General features: G+C 38.4%; 1 protein-coding gene across 1 annotated transcript in view; it reads right to left on the bottom strand.

Annotated features, from left to right (window-relative positions):
* Positions 1-20681, bottom strand: part of PTPRN2 (protein tyrosine phosphatase receptor type N2) — a 622824-nt gene that overhangs the window by 42588 nt on the left and 559555 nt on the right. The window contains exons 15-17 of the mRNA XM_071734753.1: positions 19129-19276; positions 12343-12416; positions 3952-4029 (exon numbers count right to left, since the gene is read on the bottom strand). Of these exons, the coding sequence (XP_071590854.1) occupies positions 3952-4029; positions 12343-12416; positions 19129-19276 (300 nt within the window). The remainder of the gene's footprint in view (positions 1-3951; positions 4030-12342; positions 12417-19128; positions 19277-20681) is intronic.

Below are 20681 nucleotides of genomic sequence, written 5' to 3' on the forward strand. Positions count from 1 at the left end.
GAGATGAAATCTCTGCTTGAGCCGCAAACCCAGAGTATCCAGACAGATTAGGAGGCCCCGTGGCAAAACAGATCATTGAAATGACTGACAACACAACTCCTGTAGGCTAGAAAGTTTTCAAAGAAATAGGTAAGCCAGGAAAGTTGGAACTACCTTGGCACTTGCTGAGTAAGAGGAAGTAGCTCAAGAATACAAGAAGCTGGAACGACACAAACAACTTTGGAAGGTTGGAAGGCCTGAAGTGTCTTCACACCATCAGAAAAGCCAGAGTAAAGATCTTGCCTTTTTTATCAACATTATTGTTACAACATATACAAAAGTTGTTTGAACACCATTTGAAAATGGCCAGTGTATAAGAGTTTGGACTATGTCCAGTTCAAAAAACTGTATCTTTGAAAAAAAAAATTCTAATAAGCTAATATCTCACAGGTCAGCATGAAAACCCAAATTAATAAGAAAGTGTACAGAAAATGCAGAGCCTAATGGCAAGCTCTGGCGGATGAAGTTAGAAGAACAATAGTTGCCCTTCTTCCTTACCTTGCAAAAAAAGGGCAAAATCTTTCAAGTGGTCACCAGTGACGTGATTGAAACTGATCCCCCTCCAGTCCCACAGTGGTAGTAAGCATGGATCTGCTCAGCAGTAGTAAGAATGGTAAACAAAATGAGCTTGGACAAAGCATCATTGTTCTATGAAACATCTTTGCCCAGTTTGGGAAAGAGAAGCCACTGAGCTGACCATGATCTTTGTTCAGATCTGGGCAACTTGAAAACAGTAAATGAGAATTAGATTGCCAAGTGCCTCATAGAACTTGCACAAAATACTGGGCACTAGCTCCACACAAAAGGTTTTAGAGGGGCCTGACAACAGAACTAGGAATAAAGATTATACAAAACTAAATCATCTTTTTGGTCTTGAATAGAGATAACAGATTTGACCACCTGATCATGTAGATGGCAGACATGAAGAGCAGCAGACAATGCAGAGCAGTATTGGAGCTCAGGAACCGGGTTCCTTTTGGAAGAAGCTTCCTCCAGACGCATCTGCTGCCTTCTGCCCTGACAACAGACATTTGGTCCACTAGAACCCTGAACAGTTGTTCTACAGTAAAACCTACAAAGTAAGTACAGTGACACTCTACAAATTCATTCCTAGTGGGCCACACTGCTTGCTAACATAGTTGATGGGGGGAAAAGTCTAATACAAATTTAAAGGAAATTAGGATTAGAAATTGCCTCTGGAATTTAAGCATGAAATCTAGACAGACAAATCAGGGGCAGTTTGGGTTTCATTATGGATATCAGCTGTGTTGCAAATGCCACAAAACTTGTCTTACACATTCAAGCAAAACAAATGCTTTGTAGACAAAGTTTTTTCTACAAATCTGTAGAAAATGCCTACACACATGCCTACAGAAGAGGAAAAAATCATAACGGCTTCTTGCTGGGGCAGCCTTTCAGCCAAGATAAAAAGGAGTGTCTGATGCCCACCATGCCCATACACTATTGGGAATCTTAGAAGCTAATTCTCTGCAAAACCAGGAAGAAATAAACCTTGTAGTTATTGCCAAGCTCCAAGAGTTTCTGTTGGATTTGCTAAAGCATGGCATCATTTAGACAAGGAACAGCAGAATGGTCCCAGGTCTGTCTGGAGTCAGTCACTCTTCTCACTAGCAGTCAGAAAACTGCTTCACTGAGCACACAAAAGGGGGGAAAAAGCAGCTCAGACAAGCAACAGATGGTATTGAGTGAAGGAGGGAGAGAACCACTGAGAAGATATATTGGGAATGAATAACTGAATCTTTAAACAACCCCTGGTGGCAGCACTACAGTTCCTACAAAATACAGAAAATTGTATTCAAGTAAATACCAAAGGATTCTGCCCTGACCAGAGTTGATACTCTATTTTCCATAGCAAGTTAGGTTTCCATGCTTTCACTTAAAATAGGTACTATTGGGTCAAAAACTGATGTAAACTTTGCTCCTACATCTGGACATAAGCCATAACAACTTCAAACCATGGTTTGGGACTCAGACAATGGATGTTACTACATTTCAGTGGTTATGGACACAGTGCTCTTCAAGGAGTTTCTCTCTTCTGGCTTGCTTATTACACTTAGTTAATACCATGGGCCATGTAAAAAGCTTGGGACTGGACACAGCACATTGCTATGTGATACACAGGGAGTTTAAGAAAAGTGAGTGATGGACAATTTTGACATAGGTAGATGGTTAGATTGGAGTAACAGACATCAGGAAAATGAATAAAAGAAACAAGTTTTTCAACAGAACCTAATAGAACATCACATTAACACTGGACACATGGCCATACTTGAGTAGAACCATTTGGTTGCCAAATGGTTTTTGTGGAGATGTGTAAAGCAAATCCGGTGGGGAGATGGAGTGAACTTTCACTGATGGGCAACTGGGAGGAGAAATAGTTTAAAAAGATCAGAAGGAAAGTGAAGGAAAGGGAAGACTCTCCACTCAACAAATAGCATGAAGACAAAAGTCAAGAAAGAGACTGCTCTGTGTTTGAAACAAACAGTCTGCCTAACTGTTAAAATTAGAAAAAGACAAGGCCAAAATATGTTGCTCATACTATATTGGTGATTTCCTCTGATTTCTTTGTTAGCAGCAGTGCTTATACAAACTTTGCTTTTTGAATACCTCCTTTAGAAGTGAGAATACACATTTTTTTCAACATTTTTTTACAGGTAAAGATATACAAAATTTAAATATATAAATATGCAAAAATATACAATTAAAAATCCTGGACCTTAGGAATCATAACATATCATTACAGAATAGCTTTGATTTTGCATGTTTAACATAAGAAACAAATTTTCAAGTATCATGCTTGATATACGGAATTCACTCACCAAAGTACAAAAATCACAATTTACTTGAAAATTTACTCCAGAACAACAGATCAACTGACTTCAAGCAAAAAGAATTTGCTCTGGACTTCCTAAAAACCAGGCCTAAAATATCTCAAACCAAGCATTTAAATATACATGTGCCCAAAAGCAAACAAACTTTTTGTCTTGACTCCTCATCAGAGACAGCAGAAAACTGCAACATGAAAATGGTCTGCATCGAGTGATGCAGATGAAGTGAGATTATTTCAAATAATGCAAGCTCCTAACATACATTGGCACTTCTGAAACTTACATATATATTCTTTATCTTCAGAAAAAAAAGTTTCTAAATCCATAGTGCAATCCAAAAAAACCCAGAAAGTTTGATAGTAAACCTCTGCTGACCTTCACAGCTTCCATAAGCTTTCAGGCACACTTTTACACTTCCAGAGGAATATCCATCACACAGTCACACACACCCAGCCTGGTGGTGTGTGTATGTCCAAATCTGAGAGCTTCAGGAGCACAGGAAAAAGCTGCATGCAAAGTAAGCTCATATTTGTGCATTAGTAACTACTGCCTTTAACCCCAGTCCTGCAAAAAATTATGCACCTACTTAACATCATGCAGCAGGGTCTTAACCTTTAGCTCAGCTACCTGTGGCAGGGAAAATGTGAAGAATTAAAGCATTTTGGGGCATGTGGGAAGTAGGTTTCAATAGACAAATTTACAGCACGTAGCGTCAGGTCCTTTTTGATCTGGAGAATGACAATGAGTTCTGGCTCTACTCTTAAGAAGGTCAGGTCCTTTGAAAATCATCCAGTCCTTGGCAGAAGTTTAATTAGAGAAACCTGGCCTGAAGTTTGTCACTAAGATATAAATAGTTTAACCTGAGGTTTTCAATAAAATTTCCACTATTCAATATAATTTGAACTATTCTTTAGAAAGGCTTGTCATATACATAAATGTCTTTAATATCCATGTACTAGATTTAAAAAATACATTTGAACTAACATTTTTCCACATGTTGGGAAGGCAGGATGGCATCTGATTTGTAACATAAAATCAGTTTTCAAAGAGATATTTAACTTACCTGCCAGAAGTCAGCAACAGTAGCAGTGAGAGGGCCCTGGGTGGCAATATATGCTGGGTTTCGGGGGTCATGGTCCATCTGGAATAAGGAGAGAGTACACAGACTTTTATTTACAAGAACATCCCTTGCTGCTTTAGAGACAGAAAGTATGTGAGGGCAGAAACAAGGGACTTCCTAAAGCACTGTCATGTCCCTCCATCCTTCACTGGCAAGCAAAGAATTTTATTACTATTTATAAGCTCAGAGGGTACCTTTTTCCACAAAAGACTGATGCTATCCTATGAATATCAGCAGACATGATGAGCACTGTAAGATCATTTTTGGTGGTTGACAAAGGCATTTATTTGAGATCAGTACTGGTGGTTTCATAGCAACCTAGGAGCCATTTGAAACATGTTTCTACATTGAGTGTTAAGAATACTCCACACATCTAAATATGTTCTCCATTTCCACCATACTAGGCAAGGGCACATGTAACTAAAAAACAGCAAAAAATGGGGAACAAATGCATTTTCTGGCTTTTTCTAGTTAGCTGATTTATCTAAATGCATGGATTTGTCTTCAATAGAGGAAGTTCTGCTTAAAGACCTTAATTATTACATTTAATTCAAGGAGCAGAAAATTCACTGAGCAAAAATTAAAGAATCTAACAAACAAAGCCATCAAGAGTAAATAGGATTAGTGTTTTACAATGAATGTTTTTGAACTGATGGATGGTTTTCTTGGTTCTAAATCTTAGGACCCATTCTGCTGAAAAAGAAGATCTGCTGATGGGATTAAAATCCAAACAAACTCATTCTAACCCTGAGCAAGACAAAACTTTAAGCATAAAGAAAAGAGACCCAGTTCAGCTCTCAGATGTGTGGATGTGACTCAGTGACACCGAAGTCAGTGAGAGTTATCTTATACCCAATGTAGCTGAAGGCAGAATTTGTCTCAATACACAATTCTGTTCTGTAAGTAAAGATCTGAATAAGAATGAATGTGAACCACATTTGCATTAGGAGACATCCACTGAATTTATTCATAGCCTATCAAAATTTTCAGTGATGGTACATGTCAGTGTAAAAGAAGGCACCTCATAATTATGTGCAACATAAAAGAGGAAAAACCATAAAAGAACAGATGTAAGTTATTCTAACAGAACAACAATATGATGAATGTTGCAAAAACGAAGAGAACACTTTTATGTTTCTAATTTTCTGATGTATAATTAAGCTGGACTTAATATTAAAATTCTCCATGACAACAAAACTCAGGTAGAATGAAGTCACAGTATCCATTTAGAATAAAAGCTCACCGTCCACAGTTATAAAAAACCTTGACCAGGATGTCTATAATACCATCATTTGATTCTGAGCTGCATTGTGGTGCTTCTCTTATCAGCAAATATCTCTTCACAACAATAAATTGCTTACAACAAATTTCAACCTTGCTTTCTTTGCCTTTTCACAAAAGCCATTCTGGTAGCAGGACATTTCCTGCTGTGTGTATTTGGAGATCAGGGAAAAAAATAGCTTCCTTCAGAAAGCAGTATTGGAAGAAAACCACGCTGGGAGCCACGTCAAAATGTGCAATATTTTTTGTTTTTCTAAGAACTGAGACACTGAACTAAACACAGCTGAAAAGAATAGCAAATCTGATCAAGCAAAGTCAGGCTTAAAGGTTTATTTTTGCTCCATTATCGTTGAAATAATTTATGTTATTGTTTCTCTTGAATCCCACAGAGATCTATAGGATTTAATCATGTACTTAAATGTTTTTCTAGGCTGGAAGAAAAAAAATCTTGGCTTAGAAAAATCAACCTGCACTGTGGAGGCCTTGCTATTCCCAGTGGAAACTGTTGTGTGCTACATCTAGTTCAAAATGATGTCACTTGTCTAACAGGCAGAACCTGACTTGACAGGAAATACACCAAACTTTAGAAATACAATAATTTACTTTGAATTTCTTCTTAAACTAGATTTTGCTGTATGTAGACATGCCAGAAAACAGAGACAGCAGAAATCAAGGATGATGCAAATAGCGCTGTCACTGAGGAAATAATTCTCAACATTCAGCTGATAAATCAGGAATAGGCCACTCTTGGCATTTCTGCATTAATCAACCTCTGTCACAAAGGTGCTGTTGGAACGTGGCAAACATTACAATAAGCATGGAGTACTGAAGTGTATCAGCAGTTCAACAATAATTCAAAAGACAATTACAATTATTACATTCCAAGCACATTGTGTCGCACAGAAAACAATTATGAGCGCAAACTCTTCTTGCCTGGAGCAAATAAAAGATGGCAGAAAGGCCTATCACATTATTAAATGATCTTTTACTGAACAAAAATAAGAGTGAAGATTAAGCTAATTGTATGAAACTCATGGTTTCATCAATTTTCTATTATATGTACTGTTTTAAAGCCTGCATAATTCAAGAAAAATGTGAAAAATCACTGCTCTGGTCACATTGGTTTTAATGTGAGTAAGGTGATGATGCATGGATGTTTTTGTTGTTCTTTTTTATTCTCTCAAGGTTACCAAGAACATCTTAATCTATCAAAGTTAACAAAAGTTTGAATAAAGAAATAAAGTCTGTAATGGTTTTTAAACTAACTAATCAAGGATTAAGTAAAAAGCTTTTTTTTTATGTCAGTAGTCATTATCTTCTTTCAAGGATCCTTCAGATTTCTCACTCCACAAAAATAAAGCAGAGAATGTATTCTCCAGAGAAGAATAGAGAACAGCAGGCTCCGTACTATCAAGTATTAAAACAAAAATTGACTGTTTGCTAACGTTTTAAAGTGGAACTAACTTCAGAAATTACCCTAAGAGTAATTGTTCAAAAAGAGCAGTATTTTTCTCTCTACGTCCCCATCAAAGCACAAAGTTCACAAGGCTCACATGAGAACTGGATCGAACTTCCATTTTTGGGAAGAAAAAATGCAGTTATTACAACTGTTCTGCTATGGTGGAATTCTCATTTTCCCCTGCAGCACAACAAAGGCAAGTCTGGTGATAATATTTCAAGCTGCTTTCCCATGATTTTTTATCAGGGAAAAAAAGGGATCAAGGATACTATGGCTGACCATGCAATCGACTGATGATTTTTGCCACTCACCACTTTCAAAAGAAAATTAAAACAAACAAACAAAAAAATCAGATTCACTGTTGGAAAAGAAATACCACAGAAAACGTTAGTGGCATGATATGTTCTTCCACATGGCTTTATAATAAAAGTTGGCTTAAAGCAGGAAAATATTTAGCGACAGAATCACAATTAGCTGCTCCTTTGCTAAATTAGTATCAGAGCGCAATTCCACCTTTGCTTTACTAAAGAACTAAAGCTACTCCTTTAGTTTTTCCTGCTTAGTTTTTTCTGCAATCCAGCTGCCTAGGATCCTAGGAATTTGTAAGATTTCCCTGAAAAAATCTGAATTTTATTGAGTTTTTATATACATAGTGTTGTTGCATGATTTCACTGATAATGATGATGAAATACAGCAAAATCAATACATTCTGTAAGAAAAACCTAAAATTTATTGTTATAAATTCAGACTAAAAAAGTCCTAAAATTCATACATGTTAAATAGTTTTCTAAAACTGTAAACTGCAGTAGAAGTTTCAATTGGCATCAACCACCATTTTGAAAACTCATGCAAATGATAAATCAATTCATTCCGGCCTTTCGCCTTCCCCATCAGCCTGTTAAATCTTTACATCCCACCAAAAAAAAAAAAAAAAAAAAAAAAAAAAAAAAAAATCGGTCTCAGTCACACCATATTTACCCTAATCAGAATCCTTTGAGTCTACTGAGTCTATCTAAAATATTTCTAAATTATATTAAAACAGAATGAGACCCAGTATAGACTAAATATGATGCATAGAAAATTGAACTCTGATTAACACCTAAGAATTTGGACGGATTCAATCTACTGTGTAGTTCCCTGATTTAATGTGTTTATAATGCCAATAAAAACTATTTTCATGCATTTGATTATTGCACAGAGTAGAGAAAGTCTTTAAAAATAAAAAAGTATATTTGTTTCTGTAAAAGAAAGCATAGCCAGCAAATGCAGATGAACTTTGTAACCACATTCATCTCAACATTAAAATTAAAAAGGTAGACTAGTCTTCATCTGCACATTTGAATTAAAATTTAAAACAATTTTTAAACCCTTCCTTTAAAACCCCTAATGGAACGAAAGAAGTAAATCTGGTTGTGAATGTCATTATGAATTTCAGAGTCTATTCTTGGTGATGAAATTCATATGCTGTGTTTGAACAAACTGTCATGCTAATGATATTCCTCAGTCTGGTGTCTTCAATAATAAGCAAACTGAGTTTTTAAATGTAGTTGATTGGATTTTTTCTCTTTCAGACACCCTATGAGGAAAACCAGAATTCCCATTTACTTTCATGACCTCTGATTTAAAAGCAAAGATTGCACATTATTTACTACTGGATGATTTTCCCGAAATTTAATGAGGACTAAGTACAAATATGACAGATGTAATTATCACAGTTTTATTCTGCACAGTCAGGGTCTCCTTGTGCCATAATTGCAAGCCTTTCATTCAGCTGCCGATAGCAGAGTTATTATCATAGTACTTTATGTTATTTCAGAGAGGAGGAAAAGAGATTTCCACTTCACTTTTACCCTGAAAATTTCTCCTGAGGACTCATTTTGCCTGGCCTTGTGCTACATGTAATAAAAAAACCTACAGGAAGAACTTGGACTAAATATCTGCTGATTCTCCACACCCAGTGCTAGTCCTGGTGATGCCATCAATCTAACCCCAGTTTTTCACAACATACTGGAGGGAAAGGAGGTCTTGAGGGGGGCAACATGTTTAAAAGGAAGAAACACATGGGCAGGTGGCCAGGTCATTGTCTAACACAGGGATTTTTTTTTTGTGGTGTACTGCTGCACTCATTTAGACTTAAGTTAAGGTTGAGTGAGCCCCAGCTGGAGACTGGACCATTCACCCAGAAGCTGGAGATACCCAGTGACATGTACACGACTGGAAGCCTCCCTTTCCAAAGCTCAAATATAATTACTTTATTTTACACTCTTTCCTCACTAGACATCTCACACATGCAGGGAGGAAAAATCCCCCTCGAGTCAGTTCAGAAAGTACCGATCCTGTGCCATTAATGCCCATCTTGCAGCTCACTACAGTGCTCACTCCTAGCCCAAACACTGCAAGGTTCAGATGCACCAGAAACATCACTGCATTGACATGATAATTACTGAGGTTATTTAAGTTGAAAGGCAGCAGTATGAAGGAAAAGCATTGGTAGGATTTTTGCAAGAACAAATAAAGGCAGACTCTCTGGTACTCCACATCCACTGTACACTTAGAAAGACATTGAACAAATACCTCAAAGAAACCCCCAAAGCAACAGCACATATGTCCAGCTCACGGCCACAGCAAATCCTGCAGAGTCAAGTGCTCAGTATAGTATTCCAGTAGGTTTCTGAGGTGGGAAGCAAGACTGAAAGTCTATAATCTGCCTTGCTACAGAAAAGCAATACCAGATTAACAAGTACTTTTATGTTAACCTGAATATATTTAATTTGTCTTGAAATGAAACAGTTTGCCGGGAATCTTTCCAAACTAATAGTTTGCAAAGTAGAGATTTCCTCCTACCAGCACCCCAATGCATCACCTTCAGGAAACCCATGTTTTATCTACTGCTTTCAAAATGTCAATGACTTAGTGAAACAAGCTCACAAAACCATCTGGATCACCTCTTTCCTTGGAATAAGAAGTCATCACACAAATGCGGGCTGTGGCACTCCTTCCATACTGTAGGCTCCCTATCCTGCTATAAAGAACTCAAGGGTTTCTCCTGGCAGTTTTTCATGCCCAGGCAAGTTACTGAGTGCTTTTCCCAACCCAATGAAACACTTATGCATCCAGTATAGAAATATTTCTGCAAGAGATATAGATACAACCGTAGGAATTTTGAATTTTGCTTCATTAGTGTGACTTGTTTTATTGGTCAAATCTCTTGAGTATGGGAAAGATACAAAAAAAGAAGAAACCTTCTGACCTTACGGAAGAAAGCACTCTCAAGTGCTGGGTGGGAAAGCATGATTACATCTCCTGTAAAACCATGAAAGTTAAAGCAGAGACCCTCTGTCTGCATTAGATTTGGGCATCTTGACAAAGCATATGTCTCCCAGTTATGCTAACAAGATATCTCAGTCCTGCTTCTCCACCCCCAGCAATATTTAATCTAATACTTTTCTCATCAGTGTAATTAATTACCATAATTAAAATTGCAATAGGCATATATAAACATGGAAGAATATTTGTCCCCCAATCAAATATCTGTACTAAAACCAGTTAAGCTGTCTAGGAAGACTTCTGGCAGGATGCAGAAGCCCATCTTGGTTATTTGGTAAAAACACAGCATCTGTACCAGTGCCAACACTGAACCAGGCTTAGCACTGTCTGCAGATGATGTAATTTCACTTCTGCACCAATTTGTAGTCATGTGAATTACAGTCAAGCTCTTACAAGAACACAATATCTCACTTCCAGTTAACACCTCCCACTACTGTGCTTTCCACAAAACCTCTCAGCTTCTACTATCAAATTAAGGCTTGACCAAACATAACTGAACATGCCCTGAATACAGGCAAACAGAGCACTGAAACCCTGGAGCTGGACCTCTGTGCATGACTTCACAGGCAGGATACATATTCCTTGGAAAATCAAGTTATTCTGATCTCCTGATCCTGGGGCCAGTTAGAGCTTGGTCTAATCAAAGACATATTTAAAATGAGACCAAAGTTTCTCTAATTTGTGTGCATCTACCCCTGTTCTCTGAAATGGTATCTGGAAGCATGCAGGTGCTTTGGTTTACCTTCAACTCTAAGACAAAGACAAAAGCATCCTGAAGGTGTTTGTTGGGTTCTGTGGATCTTTTAACTCTTTGAAAAAAAACATTTTTGTCTGTTTTTGAAAATTAACTTTTTGAACTCTGATGAAAGAAACAAAAACTATGCTCCAAGAACATTTTCTATGTAGTTGTGGGAGTTTTTTTAAGAAAAAAAGTATTGTCAACAACATTGGAAGGAAACAGCCTGTAATTTCATGCTGTTGCAAATTGTCAGCTGCCTTGCCCACACAAAGTGACTGAACTGGGGGAGCAATACACCCCAAGAAATTGAGCCAGTAATAACATACAAAGCCCACTGCAGCAAGATCCATCCTAGGTTCTTTCTCAGTTTCCCTGCAACAACTTTTGAATGTCTAATTAATGTGGATAAGAACCATTAGCAAAAATTACTCCAATAGATTCACGAGGGTCAAGGACAAGGTGCCTTTTTTGCCCTTTAAATGGCTATCATAACTCTTCCACTGAGACACTATGACAGGACAATGCTGCCGGCTCTATCACTCCTGGTTTGTGTCTAAATGTAGAGACTTTTTCACTCTATCACCTTCTGCAGACAAGAAAGAATTCATACTGAGATGATGTTAGGTGAGACAGGGCAGCTGAGCCGTGCTGGACTATTTGGAGGCAAAAATCAGATTGATCTGTTCTGCAGTTTGCCTGTATACATGAGTGGGAAGGGATCTCATTCCTGCTGTCGAACCAGCAGACTCAAAGAAGAACTGGGAGAGCTAGAGAAACACAAAGCTACACATCTGTAGGACAACAGAGGAAGAAATGTAGAAGAAAATGTTCCTTCTGCTGCAGAAAAAGTTCAGAAGCCTCCACAACAGAAACTACTCCTGCTATGACAGTGGCTAGTAAGATGAAGCAAAAAGAACAAGTTTTACCTTCTCAGAGAAGGAAAAGCTCTGCTAAGAGTGCATCATCACATGTTTAGGGGAGGGTACGTTTTATAAGGGCAAGTAATGATAGTACAAGGGGCGATGGCTTTAAAGTGGCTAAACATTAGGAAGAAATTCTTCACTATGAGGATGGTGAAACACTGGAACAGGTTGCCCAAAAAGCCATGGATGCCTGCTCCCTGGCAGTATACAAGGCCAAGCTGGACAGGGCATTGAGAAACCTGGTCTAGAGGAAGGTGTCCCTGCCCTGGGAAGGAGGTTAGAACTAAATGATTGGTCCCTCCCAACCCAAACCATCCTGTGATTAAGTTTATAATCATAGTTGCATAATATATATAATAATTTATAATCATAGTTTAACTTAAAGTACAGAAAACCTGACAGAATTGCAAGGTAGATTGACAACTATCTAGTGACTTTGTTTTCTTAGTAAATAAGCTTTCTTTCTCTTCATTTTGAAAGGGTGGTCTGAGATGTCACTGTTGTGAGGTGCTGAAAGCCTGAGGTTGCACAAATTGAGAAGCAAGGTGCCTGAAGTTATCAAGGAAAGACTATTTGGATTATTTCTTACAGGTTACCATACTTACAATTGGGCTGGCATTGATGTAGTCTGACTTGTCATGGCTGTTTTCAGCTTTCAGACATATCCTGGAATGATCATCTGCAAAAGAGAAAATAAGAGAAAAAAGTTTCTATGCAAGTATTGTACCTATTTGAAATTAAACAATTCAAAGTCAATGCATGTCAAGGAAGGCAAACAGAGTAAATGCCAGAAAATTTCTTTCCTTCTGACTCCCAGCCTAGCACAGCCTTGATGGAGCCACAGAGTCACAGCCTGACTCAGTAATGAAGCACTGAGGATCAGAAAGCAGGATTTCATGAGATGACCCAGAATGTGTTACAACTTCTCATTGGAATTTGGGGAATCTCTGCCACTCAGGGAGTTTAAGATTTAAATTATGCAAACCACCAAAACCCCCACAGTATTATAGGAGACACTCTTGTATTTGGGTGGTCATGGAAGAAGTTGGCTGATAGACCCTTTCCATCTGAATTCTCTATAAAATGAAAAGCAGGAACACAGAAGTACAGCTTAGAGCTGGGCAGTAAATAAATCTGTTCTGATCAGAGAGCAGTGCTGCATGGTGCTACACTAGTACAGTGATGTGGGGAGACAATATAACTTGAAGATGATCATGGGAGAGACAATTCAGATACCAACTGCATATAAAAGCACAACTGGAGCACATGTAGACATCTTACACTGCTGGTAAGGTAGTGACTTCAGACATCACTACTAAGCTCTGAACACAGGAAACTTATATTTGTTTGCCCATCATCAAGATTCTTTCACCATTTTATAACTAATTTTTTCTGGTGCTACCTAAATCATGTTTAGAGCTGGCATAACCCAAACTCTAGTCCTTTTTTAAACTTCAGGACATAGGTAATGGATGGGTTCTATTTGTTAGCATTTAGACCGTGACAGTGCAGATGTCTGCATCTGTTCCAATCATCTAGACTCACTTTTTGCTAAGAGAAAAAAGTATTTCTATGCCATGAATCATCTCGTCCTGATTTAGCTCTCTCAAACAGCCCAAATTGCACTTGAGAAATGCCTCTTTCTTTTCATTGACTAAAGAAAGAAGACCAGACCACACTCAGATAATTTATGCAAGATATGCCTATATTTTATGTATGAATCTCAAACTTGTATCTAACACTTAATCAGCACGATTTAAACTCCTCAGCAAACCTAACCTGCACAATATATTGTGGTGAGAGGTCATGGAGGTGCTCTAACCATCTATAGCTGAACATGGATACTGATGTTTTGAGGGGATCTTTCCACTAATTATTCAAGTAGACAAAGTAAGAGTACACATACACACCCTGTGCCCCCTGGCTAGTGGCCCATGACACCATTCCTAAGAGCAGAATTACAAGTTGTTTTTTAAAACTATGAAGTACCAATAACTATTTTAATAATTGGGAACAAGAAATGTAAGTACTGCATAGGAACATAGAGACATGTTTTGGGCTCTGCTTAGGTTTATTCACCAGAAATGTCACAACAGTTCAGTATGTGAGCAAGACAAAGGTGTATGGGTCTTGTTAAGCCACCCAATCTCACCAGCAAAATTCAACCCACTAATGTGAACAGTCTTCTCTTGGAATAAGGTTAGAGGTGAACAAGTCTTGTCACATGAATGAAGAGCCAGCCCTTAATATTCAGTGAAATATTTCCTCTGGTAAGGTTTCAATGCAATAGGAGGATGAAGAAGATGAGAAAGGGAACATATTCATGCACATTATTCATTTCCACCTTATTCTGCCACCATTGCACAACAAATCCAAAATATAAAAATTAACTTGTGACATCTGAGCTCTTGGGCTACCCAAGATTTTGTATAGGAAGCTTTAAAATGAGCATTGTAACAGAGTGCTTGAACAACTACAGCCCTGAAACCTTTTCGCCATGCAGTTACCATGCACTAACTGTGCTCTCTTACATATCTTAGTAAGCACTCAGGATAAGTCCCATTCATTGCAAAAGTTTGAATTAATCAGCAAAGAAAATGTGTGAAATATTTTTCAATGGGTGAGAGAGAGAACAGACATCAGTATTTAACAAACAGATGTCAGTCTCCAAAATGTGAGCCTCCAAGATAGGGTCAAGTCAGACGAGCAACTTCAGGAATTTTTTTTTTTAACATCTAATGTTTCATCCAGACCCTCTGATTTAGTGCTACTTATCATTAACCTGCTGTCTTGGAGGGTTTATTAGAGGGTGAGACATATTAAGGCTTTGGTAGTGAAAAGGTGATGAGACTGTGCTCAGAGAAATTGAAAAAAAAAAAAGGTTTCAAGAAGGTTGCGCGTATGTTTTCTGCATACATCAAGAGTTTGCACCCATGTGTACTTCAATTGCAGTATTGAGTGTTCATATTGACAATGAACAGATTGTGCTTGTCTATGGCTGTTATCACCTTGAAGCTTCTAGGAACTAGCATATTAGCTCTTCCAAAAAAAAAAAAAAAAGCAGAAAAAGAAGGGGAAAAAAAAAGAATACCATGGATACCAGTTTGGTATGTTAATAAAATGCAACTATGGGAAACTATGGGAAAATGCTGAATGTACAAGACTTTTTTCTTTGTCAGTTGTGTACTGATTATGTTAGAAGGTAGGAAAGAGATGCAGAAGGCAGAACTAAAAGGAAGGAAAGGGACTGCAGGAAAGGAACCTATATAAGATCAGTCTAAAGAGCAAGAAAGAAAGATGAATGAAGAAATGGTCGAAGGATAGCAAAAAGGAAGTGAGAGAAAAGACAAATGCTCTTATTACCTCCTGCAATCTGCCCAAGCTACAACAAATTATCATTCCAAATATCTGCAATAGCTACTGCTGAATACTGAACTACTTTGCATTTGCTATTGCTTCAACCAAGCCACAGCTGAAAGAAAAGCAAACCATATGGATGGATGTGTGGTGGACAAGCTTCCTAAACAAGAAGGCTCATACTAACCTACAGCCAAAGAGAAATACAGCACAATATAAAATATGAAGTATAAATTATGAAATAGGATAGAGGATAAAGGATACAATATAAAGTGCACACACACGAGTTTGCAGTATATAAAAGCTCAGTTTATAGACTGAGAAACCTAAGTTTTGGAGTTTGCTTACAGACATCTTCATGGAGACCAAAAACCTGCTTTTGGCCCCTGCACAGCTCTCTTGATGCCACTGCACTGCCTACCTAGCTCTTCAATAACTGGAATGGGGGCTTTGACACTTGGATGACATGGAGGCAGCTACATTGTGACACATTTAGTGTCTGATTTCACTGAATCATGCCCAGAAACCTTGTTCAACACGTCCGTGTAGGGTTCTAGTGATATCTGAGGTGGCCTACGGATGCTCAGGCTAGCAGGCAGGAAGGCACAGGTCTCCCATAGAACCTGTGTTATACTTACTAGCTCTGTATGGGTATCTAGAATACTTCAGACATCTCAAACAGCACTAGATTCCTGTGTTTCAACAACCGAGTGCAAAACATTGCATCTGTCTGGTTATTTACATGGTGACTGATACTCCAGTAGGATGCCATCTCACAGTGGCTCTGTGACTTGATGAAGATCAGAGAACCACAGAATGGGTTGGGTTGGAAGGAACCCTTAAATGTCATCTAGTCCAACCCCCCTGAAGTGAGCAGGGACATCTTTAGCTAGATCAAGATCTATTATTTTTGCTGTTTTTCAGATGGGGATTGAGAGCTTGGAAAAATAAAACTCACATCTTACCTAATTCCCTCTGTCTTCCATTTCCTTTTAGGCAGATACTTCTGTAGGAACAGAATCAGCAAACCAAGGCTGTCCACAAGGACTATGAGCACAAAATAGAACCATTTTTACATCTGAGCTGAAATCAAGTTCATTTACTCCAGAGCACTATTTGTGCTTGCATTACTGATACAGGTAATGCTCACAGCCACAGCCAGCTCAGATGTCTCCATCCTCCTACTCCACACAAACCTCACAGCTGGGTGCACACTCTTCCCCCAGATGCTTTGCTTTCCTTTGGATGAAAATCAGAGCATAAAGGTAAGCAGAGTGCTCCAATATATACCACCACCAATGGACACCAGTAGGGTGGACAGCTTTTGGGAGATGTTCACGGAAAAAAGCTGTTTGCCAAATGTATCTTCTTTGAAGCCTTACTAAGATGAAATCTTTCACATGAATTGGCAATCTTGTTCTACTTTGTCAAGGTGGTATAAAAAGGGATTAGGAAATGCTAACAAAGCATTACAGTGAGAGAATACTTTGAATGTAGCATAACAAATTTGTAGCATACCAGCTTTGCTTCTTAATTTATTATGAACTAAATCTCTGTTTTTTTGCTGTAGTTTTCATGTCAAACATACCTAACTGGAATCTTTCTTATCTCAGTCTGATCATAGAGTCTACAATAAGGCTCACATTACCATAGAATGGTTTGGGTTGGAAGAAACCTTCAAGATCATCAAGTTCCAACCATCCTGCATGGGCAGACACCTCCCACTAAACCAAGTTGCTAAAAGCCCCATCTAACCTGGCCCTGAACACTGCCAGGGAGGGGGCAGCCACAGCTTCTCTGGGCAGCCTGTGCCAGTGTCTGACCACCTTCATAGTGAAGAGATTCTTTCTAACACCTAAATCTACCTTCTTCCAGCTTAAAGCCATTCCTGCTTGTCCTCTCACTTGATCTCCTCAGAAAAATTCCTCTCCGAATCAAAATTTAATATTGCTTAAACTCTGTGTTTCCACCCACCATCAAAGGAGTTTTAAGGGTACAACATGGCAACTGTTTACCAGTGCACAGCAACTTCAGAAAGAGAAAGCAGGTAATTTTGTGAATTCTGTAAAAAACCAAAAGTGCTCTAATAGCTACAGTAAGTTTCCACATTGTAACAAAGCAGAAAATATTTTTTTACGCTTGTAAAAGTATTAAGTGATTTTAAATGTCATAAACCACTTCTAATTGAAGTTTAAATAAATTGTGACCATCCTGCCCATGTCCAAATACATTCCCAGGTAGCACCAATTCAATCCAGACTCAGTGATGGGAAGAACAGGCATAAGAATGTGCCATGGAGGAAGCAATGGTTAGACAGTTGTCCACTGAATGCTGATCAGTGTAAGCTGATTCATCCACATGGCACAGAATGATGAAAAGAGACAACAATCTTAGCTCTGAAAATAGTTGAGCTCTCTATTGTAGATGACACCCAAGCTAAAAAACTCTGCTCCTTAGCTGCGCCACAGCTATGTTACTTCTGGATTCAGAACTGGAACAGTCTAATCTGAGTGTCTCTATCTTCTAGTTCATTGTACAATTCAGACCTGTTTCTTACATAAGATGAATAACCAACAACACCTGGCAACACCTGTAGCTCCCTTGTTGTCTCCAAGACAGAGACCAGAAACAACCCGGCTTAGATCATGAGCAGGAAATCGGAGCAGTTAAAGAAGGTCTGACTTTAAGTCCACATTAAAAAGACCATTTCAAGGAAGAAGATCAATTAGGATCAATACACATTATCATGGAGCAATTTTCACTGCCTATCATGTTGGTTAAAGTTGTATTTTTTTTCAGAATAGAAAAGACCACAGAAGTCTTGAACTCTTCATTTTCATGGTGACTTCTGCAGAACTTTTCAACAGACCTGATCCCAAAATAGATGGAAACCAGCAAACTGCTTCTGTTGTCCCAAAAGGCTTTTCATCATTTTGGTCATTTGCTCAGGAGAAGCTATATCACCAAACTATTGTACTCCTCCCCTAAGCAATGATGTATTGTGAGAAGAACCTCTGCATAAACAAGAGACAAATCTTGAAGCATATATGCAAAGGCTGATGGGCTCAGCTAAAATTATCACATCCTTCAAAAGAATCTTCACTCTAAATCTGACTCTGACATTTACTTAATGGGTCACCTGTCATTTCCTCATTTCTAAAGGAGGAATAGTACTTACTCAAGGCTCTCACAGGGAAAATTAATATTTTCAGGGCACTTTAAAAATTAAAATAGCTATATGTGTTTGCCAAGTTACCCAGCTGGATTGTGGGCACATTGAGAGCATTTTTGTTGCTGTGGTTTGTGCATGTATTCTTAGTTTCAGTTTTGCTTCATTGGCTGCTTAATAAAATGTGTGGCAATACATTACCAATGTAACCTATGAGATACATATATTTGCACAAGAAAAATATGTTGCCTTTATTTCAAGCTCAGAAAGGTGGCTGCTTACAGAGAAGAGCAGATTCTAGGAATATAAACACTGGATGCTTGTTTTTCTTTTCTCTTTTATCCCAAGCCTAGCAGGGAGAAGCCAGTTTGCAAGCTTATGCACTGAAGCCTAAAGGGGCTCTTTCAGTACAGCTGATATCTGATAAACAGATCATCTAGCTCTGATTATAGACTGCTGGTATTTCTGTTGGATGGACATGATATCAACTTGTCTAAACACAAGCCAAACTTCTTTCTGTTGAATGGCTACAGATGCCACTCTTGTACAGAAAGTACATTCCAGCATTGAAAAGCACTCTGGCTATTGAATTTCATGAGACAGCACAGCTGCAGCAGCAGTGCTATGGAACAGAGTTGTGCATTTTTGTAACATATATACAACTTATAAGGAGATAAACGGTGTGTGATATGAGAACAGGACATACAACTCAGCCCACAGCTGTAGCTACAGTTTTCTGGTACACGTACAAGCTACTCTGTATTCTGCTTGCCTCTCATCTCTAGCTTTCAAGCCACTGTGCAAAGAATATTGAGAAAAGTATAAAGAACTTCAAATGTAATAATCCAAATTTAAGCATACATACATGGTACTACAGCCTGTGTACGATTCTTCTGGATATTTTCCTCCTGCTGTGCAACAGTGGTGGCATTGGGTTCAGCCTGGTAAGCACACAGAGCTTCCCACTCCTTCTCCAGACGATTCTTGTTTTTCAGATGATCTTCCATGTAGGACTGAAATTAAAAGAATGCCATATTAAGCATTGACTCAGCTAGGCTCAAAACTAAGCTAAAAGGATGTATCTCAGCATGGAAAGCAGAATGGGGAGATTTAAAGTATAATTCCGGGTGTTTCCAAACAAGTATTTGCTCAGAACTTCTTTCCAGCTTTCCAAAATGTTGAAAGCTTAGATATGTTGACTTTTTCCTAAAGGGAGGGAAGAATAGTCAGGAATGAAAAATCAGAGCATGAGAATCCTGAGTTTTAAGGACAGAACACATTCAGTCTTATGGTTAATTCATTTGCTTAAGAGAGTTAACTTCAAGTTTATTTGTGCTCTACAATACGAGAATGCTAACATGTACCACTGCTAACAGCATGGAAATGCCTAAAACCCCCAGCTACTGAGCTTCAGGAGAAAGCTATTCCTTCTTCCATACCTAGAAAATCCAAGCACAAATGTCTCTTTTATCAGGCACTGAAAAAGAAACAAAAGTCCATTGATAAAAATTATTTACCACAACAAAAGCTCACGTCAAACCCAAGGCTTTTAAAAACTAAAGTTCAAGCACATATACAAATCACAACAAGATGCAGCTGTTGAGGAGAATTAAAAAATTGTCAGGCTGAGGTGTCATGGCTTGAGTATCAGGTCATTAGGGACTCATACTGCACATGGACTGGCACAGAGAGGGCCTTGAACTAAGAAGGTGCTGATAATTAATATTAATATTAGTATATGTTGTTAAAGATTGTATTGGAATTCAGTGAAGTGTTAGGGGAAGCATCACCAAAGGAAAATTAAATGGCTGTAGCAGGCCCATCAGAGTGTACTGAAGCAGGTCCTAAAGTTTTTGCAGATCTCCTGAGGCCGGAGATACAACACAGCACCAGCTCAGGAATTCTGTTTCAAAGGCTTGCAAAAAGCAAAATAAAACTCTATTCTTCACTCTATGGAGTTGAAAATCATCCATGTAGGTGAAGGCAAGAGAGTAGAAAGGATAAGGGGTGGGGATGAGCAAAAGTCTTCCCATCTTTTTCATGTGAACATTAAAAAAACCTATCACCTGGTACCATAATCCTTCCTATACAGCCAAATTACTGGTCAGTGCCTGTCGTCTCCTACAATAAGCAACAGAATAATCTCACATTACACTCAGTTTGTATGTGAAATTTAAACTCCATAAAGTCTGTAGAAGTTATCATCATTAAACAGATTAAAAAAGGGACAGACTGTCATGGGGACACACTCAGAGGCAGAATAGGGGTCAGCAGCAGTGTTGTGGGTGCTTTTGGGCCAAACATCACTCAAAGCAGACCCTACTGCAGCAGCCACTAGCACAGTCCAATCTGTAGCAACACTTGCCTAGAAAAAGCTCCTGGAAAGGATTAACTAAAAGGTATAAAAAGCATTTTAGC

The sequence above is a fragment of the Heliangelus exortis genome, chromosome 2 (genome assembly GCF_036169615.1).
Source record: "Heliangelus exortis chromosome 2, bHelExo1.hap1, whole genome shotgun sequence".
In the NCBI taxonomy this organism is placed as follows: Eukaryota; Metazoa; Chordata; class Aves; order Apodiformes; family Trochilidae; genus Heliangelus; species Heliangelus exortis.